General features: G+C 35.4%; 1 protein-coding gene across 7 annotated transcripts in view; it reads left to right on the forward strand.

Annotated features, from left to right (window-relative positions):
* The window catches only part of ENTREP1 (endosomal transmembrane epsin interactor 1), an 80,379-nt gene extending 60,420 nt beyond the window's left edge, over positions 1 to 19,959 (forward strand). For 4 of the 7 annotated variants that reach the window (XM_051961950.1, XM_051961970.1, XM_051961962.1 and 1 more), the window contains 6 exons: positions 1,227 to 1,322; positions 8,812 to 8,941; positions 9,921 to 9,999; positions 12,346 to 12,498; positions 14,707 to 14,996; positions 17,451 to 19,959. In XM_051961950.1, coding sequence (XP_051817910.1) covers positions 1,227 to 1,322; positions 8,812 to 8,941; positions 9,921 to 9,999; positions 12,346 to 12,498; positions 14,707 to 14,996; positions 17,451 to 17,654 — 952 coding nt within the window. In that variant the 3' untranslated portion in view covers positions 17,655 to 19,959. Of the gene's footprint in view, positions 1 to 1,226; positions 1,323 to 8,811; positions 8,942 to 9,920; positions 10,000 to 12,345; positions 12,499 to 13,298; positions 13,411 to 14,328; positions 14,521 to 14,706; positions 14,997 to 17,450 lie in introns of those variants that run through there. The other 3 variants (XR_007947716.1, XR_007947715.1, XM_051961960.1) reach the window with 3 other exon arrangements.
* The last annotated feature ends 713 nt before the right edge of the window (positions 19,960 to 20,672 follow it).

The raw sequence follows: 20,672 nt of genomic DNA on the forward strand, positions 1-20,672 counted from the left end.
ACCTGAGCATATAATTATGCAACATCCCACTGTGCACTAAGAGAAAAAACCTGGTGCCATGTGAGAGAAAAGCTGTCTTTTTGTGAGTAAGAGTTTGGTTGCTCTGTTAGAACTCCTAATTAAGATGCCTGCAACCAGTGTTTTTACCACCATCAGAAACCACAAATATCTTTTTTAGCTCAGTGAGGCTACTAAATTTTCAAACTTTAAAAAGAAAAAATATCCATGTCTTGATTGCAGTTTCCTGAACCCTGGCAACTTTTATCTCAGCTCTATCACTGCTATATTCCCCTTTTTATATCCCCATATGGCTGGGTCCCAGAAAAACTCAGGTGAGCCTTCACCCTGCCTACCTAGTTTGCCTAAGGAGCAAAAATTGCTAGTTATGATTCTCTCTTTCCTTACTTTGGGCAATTGTTTTTGAGTATGAAATGTATTTTAAATTAGATATCCACCTTAGATACTCTGTGTACTTCTTGTCCCATTCCACTCCTCATGGAAAACTGGCATCCTGGTCCACCATAAATCTTAGGCCCTCCAGTGATCAGCTGTGTCAGTGTGTATCTAGGGAAGAAGGAGAAGGAGGACTTACTTTATCCTGTGAAACAAGCCAAAAATAAAATAGGAAACAGTATGTCAGGGACCAGCTGCTCAACAAGGAAGGGGTCTTATTCACATAGCATCCTGATGAATGGTAAGAAGTCTAGGAAAGACTAGATTTATTGGCTACTCCAAGAATGGCAAAGTGAGGACTTTAATGGGCCCTACAGTTATATGCTTGAGATGCTCCACTTTTCTTCCTCCCTATCTCCTTTGCCTGCTCCAATGTCCTTTTTTAAACTTTGCATTTGTGATTTTATCAGTGGGGAACTCTCTGTTATAGAAACTCTATCCAGCTTTAGGGGAAGATTGGCAACTGACAATTAAAATGGTGGGAGCACTTTGAGGAGGAAGAGAAGCCAAGTAATTTGTTCAGGCTAGTCATATGCTTTTTATATGTCAGAGGTAGGATTTGAACCCGTCTTTTTAAATATTTGTTGTTCAGTTGTATCTGACTCCAGGCCTCCATCTGGGGTTTTTGTGATGAAGTTAGAGTGCTTTGTCATTTCCTTCTCTAGATCCTTTTACAGTTGAGGAAACTGAGGCATTTAGGATAAAATGACTTGCTTAGGGTCACAATAAGTTAATATTTGAGATTGGATTTGAATTCATCTTTCTGATTCCAGACCCAGAGTGTTATTCACCTCTTCAATATCTGCCCATCATTTAAAGCCCAATTCAAATGCAAGGAAACTTTTCCTTCTTTACCACAGTCCATGCAGGTAATGACCTTTTTCCCTTTGGACCTTATGACGTACTTTGTCTTACCTACATCTCCCAGCTAAATTTATGCTATTATACTATTTTGTACTGCAATGAATATGTGAAAGATGCCCCCACCTTTTCTCTCATTTAAATTGTAAATTCCATGTAGTCCAGGGACTACAGCTTTTTGTTTTTGAAATAATAGCTTTTTATTTTCAAAATATATGCATTCACCCTTGTAAAACCTTGTGTTTCAAGGGACTACATCTTTTGATCTAAACCTTTTTCTCCCAGCAATTAGTATGGTGCTTAGTATACAGATACTGCTGCATACAGTAGGCATCAATAAATCAATAAGTATCTTGTTGAAATGATAATAAAATTCACTTTCTTCCTGTTTACTGAACAGTTAGACAATTATAAATAGCCCCTGAATCTTTTCGAACCAAGAGATCATGCCAGCATGTAGAAAAAGTGTGTGTTATTTCATGATTTGTAGCTGTGTTCAGTAAACATTTCTTTGGTTGTTCTATGTGAAGTGACATCTAGTTAGGGTTTGTTGTTTTGATATTAATGGTGCAGTGAGACAGAAGAAAAATAGCAACAGGCAGATTTAATTTCCCTCTGTAGCAGAGAGAGGAAAGTGACTCATTTGGGATTAAGATCCATGTCTAGCAGAGTGTCATTTAGATTTGACCTGACCCTTCTTCTTCTTTCTTCTCTCTTTTGTCTCTTGTTTCTTGAAGAGAGCTCTTGTCAGACTGTTTGCTCCCTTTTGGAAGGTCATATTGGAGTCTTGGACTCTCCTTCTGAAATCTAAGATCACACTCAATCAGATGTGAGCTAGAGCAAATAAAATTGAGCTTATCCTCAAGTGTTCCTATCTATCATTCAAAAAACATTGCTAAGGTATTTGAAAATAGAACACGGTTGTGAGTAAGTACTGCCAGGTAGAAAACACATGCCAAGATCAAGATATCCTTTTTTTTTTTCACAAATGATTTTTATTTTACTCTTAATGATGCAGGGAATAAAAAAAGAAATATGTCTGTCCTTAAAAGATTTAGATTACTTCACATACATGTAAAAAGATAAATCTGAAGTGATTTTAGTAGAGAAACAATACTAACAACAGTTTTGACAAAAATCTCCAATAAAGAAAAACTGAGGTATAAGTTTCCAAGTATGGTCAATATATATATCAGGAAGGTTATTGGTTGCCAATAAAAGTAGAGCAATGTCCCCTCAGTAGCCAGACATCTCTGACAGAGAAACTTTTTGTAGCAGGTTATATTGGGTACCAAAAATACTAAACCAGAATTGAAGATTGAGTAGAAGGCTTCTCTACTCTAGATTAAATTCCTTATAGATTAGATGAGAGTCTGACCAAGACTGAGAATTATTCAATTTCATTATCAGCAACTCTTTTTTTTTTTTAAATAACTTTTTATTGACAGAACCCATGCCAAGGTAATTTTTTACAGCATTATCCCTTGCACTCACTTCTGTTCCGATTTTCCCCTTCCCTCCCTCCACCCCCTCCCCCAGATGGCAAGCAGTCCTATACATGTTAAATAGATATTGTATATCCTAGATACCATATATGTGTGCAGAACCGAACAGTTCTTTTGTTGCACAGGGAGAATTAGATTCAGAAGGTAGAAATAACCCAGGAAGAAAAACAAAAATGCAAGCAGTTTATATTCATTTCCCAGTGTTCTTTCTTTGGGTGTAGCTGCTTCTGTCCATCCTTAAGATCAAGATATCCTGGGAAGCATTGAGAAAATGCACGTTCCTCCCTCCTTAGCAGAAATAGGGGACTATGAGGGTAAAATAATGCATGTAATGTCAAATAGGGTGATGTTTTGCTGGTGGTTTTTATTTCTTTTAAAATCTTTGTTATGGGGGCAGCTAGGTGACACAGTATATAGAGCACCAACCCTGAAATTAGGAGGATCTGAGTTCAAATATGACCTCAGACACTTACTTTCTAGCTGTGTGACCCTGGACAAGTCCCTTAATGCCAATTGCCTCAGCCAAAAAAAAAATCTTTATTGTACAGGATGGCTTGTTGATAGGAAAAGGAGGATAAATGTATTTAGAAATGTAAAACAAAAGATACCAATGCAATTAAGATAAAGGTGAGAGGGAAATGGAGGGAAATGCACAAAATGCATGTAGATACAGGTGTCCCTCTTAATATAGTTTGAAATTGTTAAAGCTTCAAACTACACTGAAACTTTTGGGACACACAGTACTTTTGTGAGGTACTTGGGGTTAAGTAACTTGTTCAGGGTCACACAGTTAGGAAGTGTTAAATGTCTGAGGCTGGATTTGAACTCAGGTTGTCCTGACTCCAGGGCTGATATCCTATCTACTGCACCATCTCCTATGAAATTTTTCATCACATATGTTCCCTAAGATGTTTTCAAATTGGCTAAAGGTGACATCACCGGAATCATCTTTATTGATGCTAAGTGTCACTTACCTTCTCTGTACTTTGAATTCTTAGGGCATTGAACTAAATATCCTCTAAATTCCCTTTCAGGTCTAGGTCTAGTTTAATAAGTTCCAACTATAATTTTGTTTCCTACTGAAAATTATTGGTTATGTTTATTGTTTCCAGATTTATATTTACTAAATAAACAGCACTTAAATTCACCAAAAATTTATTAAGATGCTACTATGTCCATGGCATCATGCTAAGTCTTCAGGCACTCATGAACAGGACAAACCCTGATCTCAGGGAATTTAAATTCAACTCGATTATTTGACAAAGAAAAATGTTAGGTTAATATGCTTATAACCTATTATATTAAATCTTTCATAATAACCATTTCCCTGTGTTTAAAGAGAAAATGATTTAGTAAGGATACCTTGTCATGTGCTTGTTTCTCACTGAAAGGTCCTCCTCTTAAGAGATCATGTGATTCTCAAAAACAAAAACAATCGAACTTCAGTCAAATCTCAAATAAATGAATCATTTTATGAATTAGTTGCATTAATTCATGTCCTCTGCTGCTAGCAATAGGGAGGGACAAACCAAAATAGAGACCTCATTAGGAGTATGGATGACCAAAAGAGGATTTAGTGTATATTTCTCTGAAAGCATATCAAAGCTGAATATAAATGTGGTAGCATTTTCTGTTTCTTACAATCTATCATTTCTTCTTTGTTCAGCAAGCAATGAATGAATGTGATTTATGGAAAAGAACAGTAGGCTTGGAATCAAAAGATGTGAAACTATGTAGTTATATGAATCAAGGCAACTTACATAACCTGAGTCTCAGTTTCTTTATTTGTAAAGTGGGAATGATGATATTTACACAACTCGTTTCAGAGTTGTAATAAGAAAAAGTGCCTAACAAACTTGGGTGGTACAGTGGATAGAATACTGGGCTCAGAGTCTAGAAAACTTATTTTCCTAAGTTCAAATCTGGCCTCAGACACTCACTGTTGTGTGACTCTAAATAAGTCACTTAACCCTGCTTGCCTCAGTTCCTCATCTATAAAATGAGCTGGAGAAGGAGATGGCAAACCACTTCAGCATCTTTATCAAGAAAACCCCAAATGGTGTCACAAAGAGTTGAAAAGACTGAAATGACTGAACAACAATAGCAGCTTAATACTTTATAACACTGTGTTGTAGAAAGAGTGCTGGGTTTTCATCCCAGCTTCAGCACTTGACAATTTTTAAGCCTCATTTTCTTCATCTGTAAAATTTATATATAATATGTATATAATAATACTTGAATTTCTTATTTCACAGTACATTGAGAAGAAAGCACTTTGTAAACTTTTAAGGACTGTATAAATTAAGGTTATCAGTAGTTATTATCAATAATATAGCTAGTTGACAGTTGACCTTGATTCATAAAAGATACCATATTTTCACATTGTATAAAAGAATTTTTCTCTACTAACCTCATACCTACCTCTCAATCAACAATTTTCTAAAACTAATCATTGCATAGTAAAAGCCAGATTTAACTAGCTTGTGATTAAACCATCTCACAGTAGTTATTTGAATTCTAGAATTTAATGTCTAGAATTCCTTATCATTTTTAAAGGTTGGGGAAAGGGACATTGCCATTCTTTGATACTCCCTTTTCTCAAGTTCAAGTAAATGAAAAGCGCCTCTTTTAAAAAAATGAATCAGCTGTGCTTATGAACTGACTTTTAGTATACTTTGTGAGAGTAATAGGGTTTTTCCTAAAATTCTCTCCAAAAATTATCAAAAAATTTATGTCATGAAAGATACTCTTTTTTATTAAAAGTTTTTATTTTTCAAAACATATGCATAAATAATTCTGCAACATTAGCCCTTGCAAAATCTTGTGTTCCAGTTCCCCCCCCTTCTCCCACCCCTCTCCCCTAGATGGCAAGTAGTCCAATATATGTTAAACATGGTAGAAATATATGTTAAATACAATACATGCACACATATTTATATAATTATCTTGCCACACAAGAGAAATCAAATCAAACCAGAAAAGAAAATGATGAAGAAAATAAAATGCAAGCAAACAACAACAAAAAGAGTGAGAATGCTATATTGTGAACCACACTCAGTTCCCACAGTCCTCTCTCTGGGTGTCGATGGCTCTTTTGATCACAAGACCATTGCAAGTGGTTTGAATCATCTCATTATTGAAGAGAATCAATTCTGATAGAATTGATTATTGTATAATATTGCTGTTGCCCTATATAATGATCTCCCGGTCCTGCTCATTTCACTTAGCATCAGTTCATGCAAGTATGAAAGACACTCTTTTAAAAATTCTCTGCAAGCTAGATGACCCAGTAAATAGTATGCTAGAGTTGAAGTCAGAAAGACTTGAGTTCAAATCCAGCTTTGGATGCTTATGATTCTGGACAAGCACTAAACTTTGATCTGTCTCAGTTTCCTCATTTGTAAAATGAGACAGTCTTAACATCTTCTCCCTAGAGTTGTTATGAAGATAAAGCAAGATAATATTTGCAAAATATTTTGTAGAACTTAAGTTTGGGATAAATTATTTTCGTTATCTTTGTAAGAAAGTCATATAATATGGCTGTCTCTATTTCAAGGTTAATTTCTTCATCTGTATATATTTGCATTCAATTTTGAGCTCTTCATGGGGCATTTCATGCATATAGAGCACCCACTAACCCTTGAGAAGGAACAGTTATTATAGGAAAGAACCAAAGAATCATTAATGAAATAATTACAATAATAGCTCTAGATAAGCATATATTTAACTAGTGTTTTAAGGTTTGTGAAGTGCTCTATATACATTCTTATTTGATCTTGACAGACAATTTTTTGAGACATTTTTTGGATGAGGAAACGGAGGCCAAGAGACATTAAATGACTTATTTAAAGTCACACAAATAGGCAGTAACATAGTCAACATTCTCAGATTCCATTTCTATTACCATAATTCCTCTGGCATTTTCTTCAGGCCAAAATTAGAATTTTTGACAATGATTTACTGAAAACTGTAATTTGTCTGGAGAGATATTTCTGATGAAAAATATGAAGTTGTGCCATAAGTCAACTCTATTGAATTTCTCATGACAAACACATGAAAGAGAGAAAAACTGAAGTTCTTATTTCCTTCAGCATTAGCGTATCACATGATATGAATTTATTGGACCTTCTGAGAAAATCACATAGTGATTTCTCTACATATATATTAATCACTGTATAGTAACATAACTGAATTCTTCCCAGTCTGTCTCCATTTTGTTAACTGTGCTTTGGAAAGGAATTGTCACTTGATAATGTTTCTTTTTATTGGGCTCCTTTTGTCTCAGAATCCATAATGTGAATGGATCCACCATTCTGGATAGCAATTTTTAAAATAAAAATTTTAGTTTTAAATTTTTTCTCTCTACTCCTCTCTCTCTAAGATAAAAAAAATTGATATAGATAAGAAATTTGATATAGGTTATATATGTGCAATCATTTAAAACCTAGTTCCATATTATTCATAGTAACAAAGATTTAAAAAACCCTAAAAAATAACAGTTCAGCAAAACTAACCAACAATATAACAATATTCTACCATGGTCCTCTCCCATCCTTTGCAAAAAAAAGGGAAAGAAAAAAGAATCATTAATGAAATAATCACAATAATAGCTCTAGATAAGCATATATTTAACTAGTGTTTTAAAGTTTGTAAAGTGCTCTATATTCATTATCTTATTTGATCTTGACAGACAACTTTTTGATACATTTTTTGGATGAGGAAACAGAGGCCAAGAGACATCAAATGACTTACTTAAAATAATGGGTCCAGTTCTTCTCTGGGTCAAAACTTGGCCATTATAACTATAAATTATTCAGTTTCATTTTATTATTCTATAAATTTACATGAACATAATGTCATAGGTCATTGTGTACATTGTTTTCCTGTTTCTATTTATTTTACTCTGCCTCAATTCATCTACAGCTTCCCTTGTTTCTTTTAATTTTTCATGTTTATCATTTTTTATCGACCAGCAGTATTCTACTACATTCATGTACTACAGTTTGTTTAACTATTTCCAAATTAGCAGGCACTTTATTTTTATTTTTTTTGCTATCACAAAAAGGATTGCTTTAAAAATATTTTGTTGTCTATGAAAACTTTCTTTGACCTCCATAGGGCATATGCCTAACAGTGGAATATATGAACCAATGGATATAGACATTTTATTCATTTTGTTAGCATAATTCCACATTGAGTTCCAGAACAATTGACCAATTCACATCTCCCTTAATAATGTAGGGCTTTTCTGTGTCCTGTCTTTCCCGTGTTCCTTTTTTAATATCAGGTATGAGTGTTTTGATTTATACTTACCTTATTGTTAGGAGCAGCCTTTCATGGCTGTTTAATAGTTTACAATTCTTTTGAGAACTTTTTGTTTATATTCTTTGACCCAACTTTTTTGTGCTGGGGAAGTATGATGCTGTAGGGTTTAAATAATCTTCTTCATACTTTTGTCTAATATTTATTTTACCAAACAGTAATAGTAACAACTTGAAAGGAAGGATGGTGTGATGGTCACCCTCTATGGGACAGCTGATGTTGGAGTTAGAAGGGCTTTGATTCAAACCTTGCCTCTGACTCATACTCACTCTATAACTTCAAATATGTAACCTCACCTCCTAGTGCCCCTGAAACTATATATTATAGACAAGTTGATGATTTGCAGAAATAGTGGGAATTTCCATGTGGACTAAGTTACGTATCCAGACCATTCCCCTAAAACTCACCTTTGTCATACTTTACAATTTCCTTTCTTCACAACATCTTAGGAGCTAGATAAAGTGTCAAGTATTCTGATCCCCCTTTTTCAGTAGAGGAAACAGACTCATAGGAGTGTGGTATAAAGGTCATGAACCTATTAAATGACAGAAGGCCCTAGGCACTGTCCCCTATATTATTGTGCTTTTCAATCAACCAGTCACTAATCAAACAATCAAATGCCTGTAAATTGAATAGAACACGTTGACTGATGCCAAGATGTTTTTCCTAGGATGGTAGGTCCTGATGTTATTCCACTTCCACACATCTATGGAGCTCGGATTAAAGGTGTAGAAGTTTTCTGTCCTCTGGACCCACCTCCTCCTTATGAAGCGGTAGTAAATCAAATCAATCAGGAACAGGTAATGTAATCATAATTTTTCTTATTAAGGACATTTGAGATCCTATTAAGAATAATTTGTGTTACAGTCTTACTAAAAACAAACAAAATGAGATATAGATCATGTAGAAAATCTTAAACTAAAAATATATTTTTAATGAAAAGAATATGTTTGCTCAATGTCTTCTTCTGATTTAAAAAAAAAAAAAGTTCCCAAGGATGTTATACATTTGAGCTCAAGTTACAAGGTCTCTTCACATATTTATTGTTATATAGTCCCGCTCTATCTTTTGAAAACATGATTATATCCTTTCTCCCCACCCCTTTTCTAAGGGAAACTGGGGGAGCTCAGGCAACTTCCTGGCTTGTCTCGATCATCTTGATTTCTCCCCTCTCTATCCTTTCTTGAACTATCCACCTTTGTAATTAAAGAAGAAAAAAAAAGCAATTCAGCAAAATCAATCAACACATCAACCAATTCTGAAAGTATACGAAATCTCCCATACTTACAGTCTTCTACCTCTCTCCAAAGAAGGGAAAGAAATGCATTTGGTCATCTCTTCCAATTTTTCCCTCCACCTCCATCTCTTTGTGCAAGATTTTGTTGCTGTTTTTTCCCTATATAATCCTAACCTCCTCTGACTCTGCATTCTTCACTCTGCAGCACTTTACATGTCCTCAATCTTTTTTTTTAATGTCATTTTAATGATATGATAATATCCCATTCCAATGATACAAGTTATTCAGGCATTCCCCAAGTATTGGCCATTAGATTGTTTCTAGGTTTCACTATTAAGGATAAAACCACTGTGGATATTTTTTGGTACAGATGAGTAAAAATTTAGTATCTAGTAGTAAAAAAGATAACCTTTACAGAAAACAATTGAGTATAATACGCATTGCAGAACAAGATCATTTTCTGTCATTATCGCCTTAAAAAGAGAGGCTGAAACAAAGACTAGATTTTGAAGAAAAGCAAACAATGCTGTTTTGTGTGATAGGGGACTTCATTCCAAAGTCCAGAGGCATCCGAAGTTGTGACAGGCTCATTGGACCCAGGCAGTGCACAGGTGTCTCAAGGTAACAAAGACATTACTTTAATAAAAATTAGTCTTCTACTCTGATTGTTTGTCAAACCAATGAAAATTGCTGATCATTTCAGATGATTGAAATATAATATTGTAATCATCAATATAGATCTGTAGCATAGATTTCTTTAATTGTTTTTTTTATCAATACACAAGTCTTTATTATTATTATTATGATGATGATGATATTTTTGCTAAGGCAATTGGAGTTAAGTGACTTGCCCAGGGTCACACAGCTAGGAAGTGTTAAGTGTCTGAGGTCAAATTTGAACTCAGATCCTCTTAATTTCAGGGTTGGTGCTCCATCCATTGCACCAACTAGCTGCCCCTAAAGAGTTGTGTATTCTTAAAAGAAATAGTACAATTGTGTAAAATCCATTGTGATTTTATATCCATGAGTTACCAACCCTGAAATTAAGAGGATCTGAGTTCAAATCTGACCTCAGACACTTAACACTTCCTAGCTGTGTGACCCTGGGGAAGTCACTTAACTCCCGTTGCCTCAGCAAAATGTGTTTGTGTGTGTGTGTGTGTGTGTGTGTGTGTGTGTGTATGTATGTATTCATATACACACACACACACAGACCCCACCCCACCCACACACAACTCCTCTCCAAAACTAAGGGTTTAATTTTGGCATTCCTCAGCTTCTCCTTACTCCCTCATTCTTTGCGTGTAGTGCTTTTTCTCCCCCAAAGACAAGATGGATCTTTCTGGAAGCCTCTCCATTACTGCAGAGTAGATGACTATGAAGTCACTCTGTATAATTTATAAACTAGGGCCAGGATCATGTTGCCTTAATATAAAGTGAATTCTGTTTTTTAGTAGTATAGAGAATACAGAGTATGATTTATATTTATCCTTGTAAGTTAAGGGTACATTATTACAGCTTGCCCTCTTTGAGGAGGTTTTAAATGGCCCCAAAAATTGTCCACTATATTGCAGATGGTAATGAATAATGGATCAGACTACAGCTATTTCAGATGATGATAATTTTTCAGTAATGCCATTTGGAACTGGTTTCTTTTGCTCATTTTCTATCTTGAGTAGAAAGGTGAAGAAAGGTCAAGTTTGCTCAATGTAGTTATATTCCATAATGTTGTTGTTAATATTGTTTTCCTTTCTCAAACCACAGGGAAGGGCTTACAATGCTTTCCATTTTATTTTCTTCAACAAAAAGTCAAGCTAACCTAGGGTATTTTTAATGGATCATTTAGCTGCCACTTATTTTTTAACTAGACTGGTTAGGATTTTATCACAGTTTATAATTAACCCTCAGGCTTATGCAGATATAAAGACTTCCTCCTTATTGGTGTGTGTTTTGGCTTCTAGCCTGAGGAGTGAAAGGTTATTATTTCAGGTGCTATTTTATTGTGTTCCTCCAAATGAAATATTAAGAATTATCTAGTAGTTGTGAATTTTGTCATATTAATATCAGGATTCTGCATTTGGGAAGATTTTAATTACTGGTTTTTAAAAATACCTTCAAGTGGGTCAATTTGTTCTTGTTTTAAAATTATGAGTTCTTTTCAGAATTGTTGTTTAAGGAAAGTTTGCTAAGTTTTGACTATAATTTCTAAAGCATGGGTCTGACCATATCATGTTCTGTTCAATAAACTCCAGTGGCTCCCTATTATTTCTAGGATCAAAGTCTTCTCTGACTCTTAAAATCAAACTGTAGGGGCAGCTAGGTGACACAGTCCTGAAGTCAGGAGGACCTGATTCAAATCTGACCTCAGACACTTTACCACTTCCTAAATGTGTGACCGTGGGCAAGTCACTTAATACCAATTGCCTCAGAAAACAAAACAAAACAAAAAACTGTTGGCTGTAGCCAAATTTTCCAAAGCTTATTATATATTGCTACTTTTCATGTATTGAACAGTCCAGCCAAACCTCAATGCTCTTCACATCTAATATTCCATCTCTTAGCCCCATGTCTTTACATAGAGTTTCTCCTTCATGCCTGGAATATATTTCCTTTTTACCTTTGCTTCTCAGATCCCAATTAAAACATTACCTTATCCATGAGGTCTTTCTTGATTCCTCTAGGGCTTCCCTATCCACTCTCCTTCCCCCATTATTTTTTATTTGCTTGTGTATATTTATGTGTCTATGTGATATTTCCTTCTGAAAATTACTTGAAAATAGAAATTGCTTCATATCCTTAGCATTGATCCTAGCAAATATGATAATAGGAGGTCCTTAATAAATGCTTGCTTGCTTGCTTGATGTTACCCCACACTGTTAAGTAGGGTTAATTTTGCAGGTATTATTGACTTGAATTGTGAAGTGATATTAATGAAAATTAATTTATGTTTCTTTTTCAACAAATCAGGTGGAGACGTTCCTAATACACCTGGGGAAGAGAGCCCATCTCTGTCAACTCCTGATTCAAACCTAGCACATCTTCCATCCAACAGGAAAGCTTTGCAGCCCTTGAGAGCAAGATCAAAAAGCGACCCTTTACTCCACCATTTGACAGCCAGAGGTGATGTCATTTTGCTGATTTCTAACAAAATATTTTTTAATCATTTTCTTAAAGAATCAAATTGAATACAAATGATGTAGTCAGATTCTGGTCTGACCCTAATTTTAGGTGGTATCCTCTTGGAAGTTGAATTATGTCCTAGAAAAAAAAATAGGGAGAATGTTAGAGAAATGCATCTGCTCATACTTAGATGCTCAAATCCTTTCAAGGTTCATTTTTTCTCCCTTTGTGATCAAAAGTATTGCTTAAGCTCTGTACAGTAACCCTGCTAAGTGATAAATAGAAGGTAGATTTGATATCTGATTTCTGGACATTGTTAATCCTGCTGGGAGAGTGTCTTCTTTGGAAGAATAAGCTAAGGGGGTGTATCTGCTCTCGTTGATTATTTTTCTTCTAGTGTATTCATTTTTATTGTGTTGTGCTTAAATTCTGTAAACAGATCGGCCCATTTAAAATAAACACAACTAAGTAGAATTTATTTTATATGGATAGAAACACAACCATGTCTGTTTTTGCCTGCCTATAGGTATTATTTGAATGAATATGTTTATCCTTGAACATGATTCCAGAAAATGAGAGATATATGTATTTATATATATATAATATACATAATGTATTCATATAAAACTCTTCTCCAAGACAACTTCCTAATACTTCATAAACTTCCCAACTTTTCTGATGGCCAAATTATCTTTTCAGGGTCTTGTAAGTTCTGCTCCATTTCCTCTAACATCATCTATTGTTTGCCGTAGTTATAGATTGACCATGTACCTAAGCGAAAACTCCTCTTGTTTCTACAGCTGCCACAGAGTGGGATTCTCCCACCTCCCCGTGACTGACTGTGTATCACCTCTGCAACCCTAACAGGCCTCAGCAGCCTGGGCTCTAAGAATCCCAAGACCTGTCTTCACCGTGGGTCCCCTCCACCTTTACTCTAGCAAGTTGAGGAATCGGGCTGGCCACCTGCCGGTTTCAGTTGGAACTTAGTTCTCTCTACAGCATAGTCTTAGAAGATGGACCCTTACTCATTTTCTGCAGTTCTGAAAAGTCAGCAGGCAGGAGGGTGGACAGCATATGTTTATTTATTTGGACCTCCTAATGCAGAAGGTGGTCAGGGCATATTCAAGTGAATGAGCATAGAGCCTAACAAGTGTCGTATCAAGACTATTAATTTTCCTGGGAGATTAGATGAATGTCATCTGGAGGGAGTGGTGTGGGGATGGGGCCAGCTTCTTTTCCTCTATTTAGAATTCCATGTTCTGAAAAAGGGTCTAGTCAGTCTCTGCGTCCTTTGCGACAATTTCATTGTCCCTTCTGCTTTTTGTCATAGCTTGAATGTTTTCATTCCTGCCTCTCTGACTTCTTCTAACCAGGGCAAGCTAAAGACTTTCATAATTAGAGAAACATGATTGTATCTCTCTTCTCTTCCCGATATACTTCTTGACTTATTGACCCCATCAGGGTCTAGTTCATTGGAGGTTTTCTACATATCTTTAAAATAACTTTACAAAGTTGGAAATTTGGGAAATCTGGAGGTGTTCATTAAATGCCCCATTGACTAGACAGCTCTTAATGAGTTACTTAGTTTCTTTTGATTTGAATTTCTCTGCAAAATGGAAATATTGATTTACTTTCTCTTTGCCTCACAGACATGAAGGAAGAATAGGTGAAAGGAAACAGGAAAAGAAAACTTTGAGAATCTTAGGATAAAGCTATACAACCAAAGAGTACTAATAGCATCTTCTCATAGACCTTGTTTCTCTAGTCTTCTCCATACTTGTTTAAGCAACATTTTCATCCAATCCCTGTTGTGTCATTTTCTTCCACCAGGACAGAAATGCTTTCTCTCTGTGGCTCATCAGTTTGCCACCCATTTGCAAGTATCACTTGAAAATATTACATATGACCATGTTGTCTTTTGTTTTCTGGTTGCTCTTTGTCATTTCGTATAACTTGAAAATTGTCTTCTGTAATACACTAAAATCTTTAGGAACATCCTTGGATTGAAAGACATCCCTGAAACAAACCCTGTGTTGTAGATTTCTTTTCCTCTTTCAGTGAAATGAAAGAAAAAATTTGTATGGATGTCAGTATTTTGCCAGGTGATTTTCCATGTTGAGCTAAAGACCTGGGCTGGGGTTTCAGATAGTCATATGTTCTAGGAATGTTGGCAGAAGTATGCTAAGGAGTTTTTCTCTTTATCTGTAGGACCTGTACTTAGTTGTGAAGCTGCAACTCAGACTGAAATAAGACCTGAACTGGCTCCAGTGAATTTAAGAAAGGGCCTTCGAACAAGAGCTGTTCGAGCTCGACCTCACTCCTTGATAGACTATAAATCTTATATAGACACCAAGCTGCTGGTGGCAAAGTTCCTGGAGCAGTCATCTTGTAGCATGACACCAGACATACATGAACTGGTGGAGAACATCAAGTCTGTCTTGAAGTCTGATGAAGAACACATGGAGGAAGCCATCACAAGTGCCAGTTTCCTTGAACAGGTAGTTTTATTGTGCACTGTAGGGTGAATAATCAGAGACCTCATTGTTTCTTTATAGGGTTGATTTGAAAGTTTGCTGTTCAAAAAACATTCATTTCAGAATCATCCTATCAAGGGAGCAAAGGATTAGTTTCCCTTCCTTTCTAGGAATGTACTGTTACTGGCTTAAAGATGTCACAACCAAGCATCTATGATGGGAAAGCAAATCTATTAAATACAAAGAGGACAAGATAGGAGACTGCTTGTAGTGAAAATAAAAGAAGATAAATGAAAAAAAATTGGGTGATTACTTTGTAATTAAGCACTGGAGATACAAATAGAATAATATGGCAGTCTCTATTAAAGGGTGATAAGCATGTATAAAAGGCTTCAGTTGCAAGGGGATTGGATAGAAAGACCCAATAGTGGTCTTTAAGGATTCAGTAATGAAAAGGTCCAGGGATCTTAAAGATTTCTGACTTGCCAGGGCAAGTTAGATAGCAATATCTGGGAGTTGGGGGAGCATATTGAGGAAGCATATACTAAGGTCCAGTATACAATGTGAGAGAATATAAACAAGAAAAGAATGCCTTTGTGATTCCTGAATTTAGTGCTTGCCTTGAATAGTATGTTTTCTCAGTCCCTTGAAAATGATACAAATGGGCATTATTTGAATCGACAGAAATCTAGAAAGCAGTTTGTCTTCTCATGAAATTATGTACAAGGTAAATAGGTGGAATTTATATTCAAAAAGAATTTTTATTTTTCTAAAGGAGAAATGAATGTATTGTAATAGACACGTCCTTCAAATTCCAGCTAAAACCCCACATTCTACAAGAAATCTTTCCTGACCACTCTTAATTCTAGTACCTCTGTTATAATTTCCATTTTATCCTGTCTGTAGCTTGTTTGTACATAGTTATTTCCATTTATCTCATCTTTTATATTGTGATAAAAGGAACCATTTTTTTTACCTTTCTTCATATCCACAGCATTGGAAAATAGTAGGCACTTAGATATTTATTAACTGTTGGATAACAGGATTTTTCAATAGATTATTCAGAATTATAGAAAAGATTTGAAAATACAAGGCAGCTTCCTCAAACTGGGCCCACTCAACTTAGAAAAATATATATCTAGGGGCAGCTAGATGGCGCCGTAGATAGAATACCAGTCCTGAAGTCAGAAGAACCTGAGTTTAACTCTGGCCTTAGACCCTTCACACTTCCTGGCTGTGTGACCCTGTAAGTCATTTAACCCCAATTACTTAAGCAAAAAAAAAAAAAAAAAAAAAAGATATATACCTACTGGGAGTGAGATACCAAGGACTTGTAAAATTTTTGCTATGCAAAGTTTTTTATGACTCAATTGCATTTTACATCAAGGTTGAATTCCTGGGATGGACCAGTCCAAGCTGCCTTAAATCTAGTTGGCTCTATAGTAGACACAAGAAGCCTATATACTTGGCACTTAATGGCAAATAGTTGTCATTATTACCAGGGCCCTAGGCCATATTGCATGATAGATAGTTTTGCCCATCCACCTCCCTTTTTTTGTATAACAAATTTATTTTCAATTCACAAAACAAAAAAAGCATTTTCATAGCACAGCACAATAAAAAAGATGATTGCATATGAACCTGCAAATCTACCATGTGCAACTTGCTATTCCCTTCTAATATACAACAAAGTTATCATGTATATTTCTTTTTTCCCTCCTTCTCCCTCTTCTCTCCTTCCCCCCACCCTAGAGATGGATACCATTTTATATATATATATATATATATATATATATATATATATGTACACACACACACACACACACACATATATACATGAGTATATGCATGTGTGTATATGTATATATATGTAAAATTATTCTATACATCTATTTATCAGTTTTTCTCTGGAAACACATAACATCTTTCTTCATATGTCCTTTCTTTTCCTTCCCTACCTAATGCCCTAATGATGTCCTCTCTTTTCTTGTCCCAAGTTCACTGCCAAGCCTTTCTTTTTCCTTTCCTTCTTATCTAACAAGAGTGTTTCCAGAGTGAGAGAAATCTTCTCTCTTCCATCTCAGAAAATAAAAAAATAAAGAAGCCCCCAAATAATAAGATGTTTTTAAAAATCTAATCATAGGATCATCACTCTAAATCTAGAAGTAATCTCAAAGATCATGTATTCCAGCTCCCTCATTTTCTAAATGAGGAAATGGAGGACCAGTGAGGCTCATAGGATCATAACAGTAAAATTGGAGGGGCTCTCAGAGGCCATTTAGTCTAACTCCCCCATTTTACAGATGAGGGAATTAAGGATCAGAGATTAAGTAACTTCTTCAAGGTTACACTGGTAAGAGGTAACAGAGCCAAGTTTTGAACATAGATGCATGGACTTCAAATCCGGCTCCTCTTTTAAATAAATGAGAACTCTTTCTTGAGTTGATTGTTTCCTTTTTCTTATTTTCTTTCCCTAAGATAATGACTCCTGCTCAGCCGAGTACATTGAGGATACAAATATTGCCCTATAGAAGATACCCTGGGCTCCTTCATCTGGAGAGTTGTGGAGATCTGAGCACTTTCGTTTCAGCAGAAAGTCAGAGAGTGAAGAGAAGGGTTCCAAGAACAGACCCAGAAAGGCCACATAGCCTTATTGGAGTTGTAAAAGAAACTGTACTCTGAATTAGCCCCTATGGGTCCCTTGTGGTCAGAGCTCCTTTGAGAAGCCAGTGAGCTGGGAATGAAAAATCAAGACTGGAAAGCCTTATCTCATGCAGCATGTGTCTCTGTGTATACTATTTTATAGTTTAAGGCTGATCTAGGAGACAGGTTTTTGTTCTAGTAGTCTTTGCCTAAGCAATTTGGGATCTACACCACAGGGAATGTTTATTTCTCAACTATTGATTTCATCACCAAGGACATTCAGGGGACAATGAGTATATAATTTCAGTTCTATTGACTCATCATTATAATTTGTGAGCTCAAGTTCATCCCTCTTCTCTGGGCATAATATGTGAATGTTCCAGACCTTGGTGAGGATGAGATGTGAGGGGGGTAATGCCTCAGCCGCCCCTATGTCTGTCCTGCAGAAGGACAGAATCTGTTTGGAGGCTATTTATAGCTGCCAGTAGCTTCTTGCCATTCAATGAGAATGTGAGTTGGCATATAAGCAGGATGATCAAATAGCCCTGCCATTATTGAAATGTTAAAGCCTATGTTTAGGGCAACTCTCAAAGCATCTTATTTAAAGCAAACAGGAAGAACTTGTGACAAGTTTTTAGCAAAGTATTTGGATTTAGCAAAGTATTGGTTCCATTTATTCATGCTTGCAAGACTAGAGACAGTAACTCTAGAATCAAGAATAAAATCATTCATTTTTCACATTTAGTATAGGTCTGTTGGATCTGTTTGTCATACATTGAATTGGACTAATGCTCTGGGAATACAAAACTGGTACCTGAATAAGGTCTTAAAAAGTCATTAAAGGTCAAAGTCTTTCTGGAGTTGACTGTCTCCTGCTTCCTGAATATCATGGATTATGGAATATAATAGGATATAGATAGGGACTAGAGAATGATGTAGTTAATGGAAAACTGACTTTGGAGCCAGGAAGATCTGCATTTAAATCCCACCTCTCACAACTACTGACTGTATGATCCTAGGCAAGACATTTAATCTCTTCCTCCTCAAGGACACTGGCTTAGATTATAAATTACATTATGTATTGACTACACTGGTAGAAGTTAACTCTGTCAATGAACTCAAAGAATGATGTAGATATTGTAAAATATCAGAGCTAGAATGGACCAGGTCTTGGGGAGCGAGGGGGAGGAGAAGGAGTGTGATAGAAAAAGAGAAAGAGAGAGAGAGAGAGAGAGAGAGAGAGAGAGAGGGACTCCTTGGGCAGATTGATGAAAACTATGGATGCCTTCTCAGAATAATATATTTAAATGCATAAAATATGCTACAAAGAAGATGCATCACAATAAGATGGACAAAGGAAAACAATTATATTAAGAAAGTTATCAAAACAAAATAGGGCTAGTAATCATTGATCCAACCAACTCAAACTTAAAAATTCAAGAAAGAGAGAATAATCTACATTATGTCAGCCATATTAATATTGTTTTAGATGCATGCTTACATATATGTAAATATGTATATATGTGTGTGTGTAGGTATGTGTATGGGGGGTGTAAGTGTGAATTATACAAATATATATATATATATATATATATATATATATACACACATATATACTTATTAATTGGCTTAATTGTAGTCTGCTTGGGGGGAGTTAAGGGAATAAAGAGGGGGAAAATAAAATTAAAAGTACACAGCAGAGAACAAAGGAATAACCTACAAGGAAGCAAAGATGTACAATAATGAATATAGTTCTTTTCTATTATTATATGTGCTTTCTTGAAATGGCAATATATTGTTACATATTTTGAATCTGCTCTGGTATTCTGGTGGGAACATGACAATGTTTTTAAAATTTTCCTTTTCTGTCTTTTTTTCTATTTTGTTTTAAATAATAGAAAACAGAAGAATTTTTTAAAAAGAAAAAAAGTACTCCCCATTTTTTTTTAAGTTCAAGGATTCTAAATGAAACAATTCTAGTCCAACTCCTTTTTATGGATGAAGAAGCTGGGGTATAGAGAGGTTATGATCCAACATCACACACATCACACAGTTACTTCATGGAAGAGAAGGGACTAAAACCTAGATAGTTCCATCCAGTTCCCAGGTTCTTCTTCTTCCAACATGTTATTCTTTGTATATAACATCTAAGAAAGAGGGGAGGATTCATGTTTTCTTCTATTGTCTGGATTTATGTTTAAAAATGTTAGATTGAGAGAGAATTTGGAATTCAAAATTTTTCTAAAATGTTTAAAACTTTTTATATGAAATTGGGAGAAAATATTATTAAAGATGTACTTCTATAGGGAAAATATTAAATTAAAAAAATCAAGTTTTACTTACAGTTTTTTGAGTTCAGCTGGCATTGTTTTTTTTAACTAATCCTCAGAAGCCTGAGCTTAGAGTAAGAAGATCAAAGTTTGAGTCATTTACTGTGGCTGTATAATTTTGGGCTAATTAACTTATCTGAGTATCAGTTCTCTCACATGTAAAATGGGATAATAGTATTGCATTGGTTAGCTTACAGGTAGATTGAACTAAAATTTCTTTTAGCTTTGAATCTATAATCTTGTTGTTGAGTCATTTTCAGTCATATATGACTGTGGCTCCATATGACAGTGGCAAGGACACTGGGGCAGCTTCCTTTTCCAGCTCATTTTCCAGAAGAGGAAACTGAGGCAAACAGGGTTTAGTGACTTGTCCAAGATCACATAGTTATTAAATGTCTGAGACCAATTTTAATTCAGGAAGTCTTTTTGACTCTAGGCCCAGTGCTCTATCCATTGTACCACTTAGCTGTTCTCCTCTACCTCAGCCCTGTCTCTCCCCAAATCTATGATCTTATGATTCTATAAATGCATGTAAAAATGTCCCTTTCCCAAAGATACATAGAAAATTAATCAACAAATATTTATGAAGCACTCACTATATGCCAGTAGATAGAGGACTGGGCTGGAAGTCAGGGAGATTCATCTTCCTGAGTTCTAATTTAGCCTCTGATAATTATTATCTGTGTGACTCTGGACAAGTCACTTAACCCCAATTTACCTTAGTTCC

The sequence above is a fragment of the Antechinus flavipes genome, chromosome 1 (genome assembly GCF_016432865.1).
Source record: "Antechinus flavipes isolate AdamAnt ecotype Samford, QLD, Australia chromosome 1, AdamAnt_v2, whole genome shotgun sequence".
NCBI classification, from domain to species: Eukaryota; Metazoa; Chordata; class Mammalia; order Dasyuromorphia; family Dasyuridae; genus Antechinus; species Antechinus flavipes.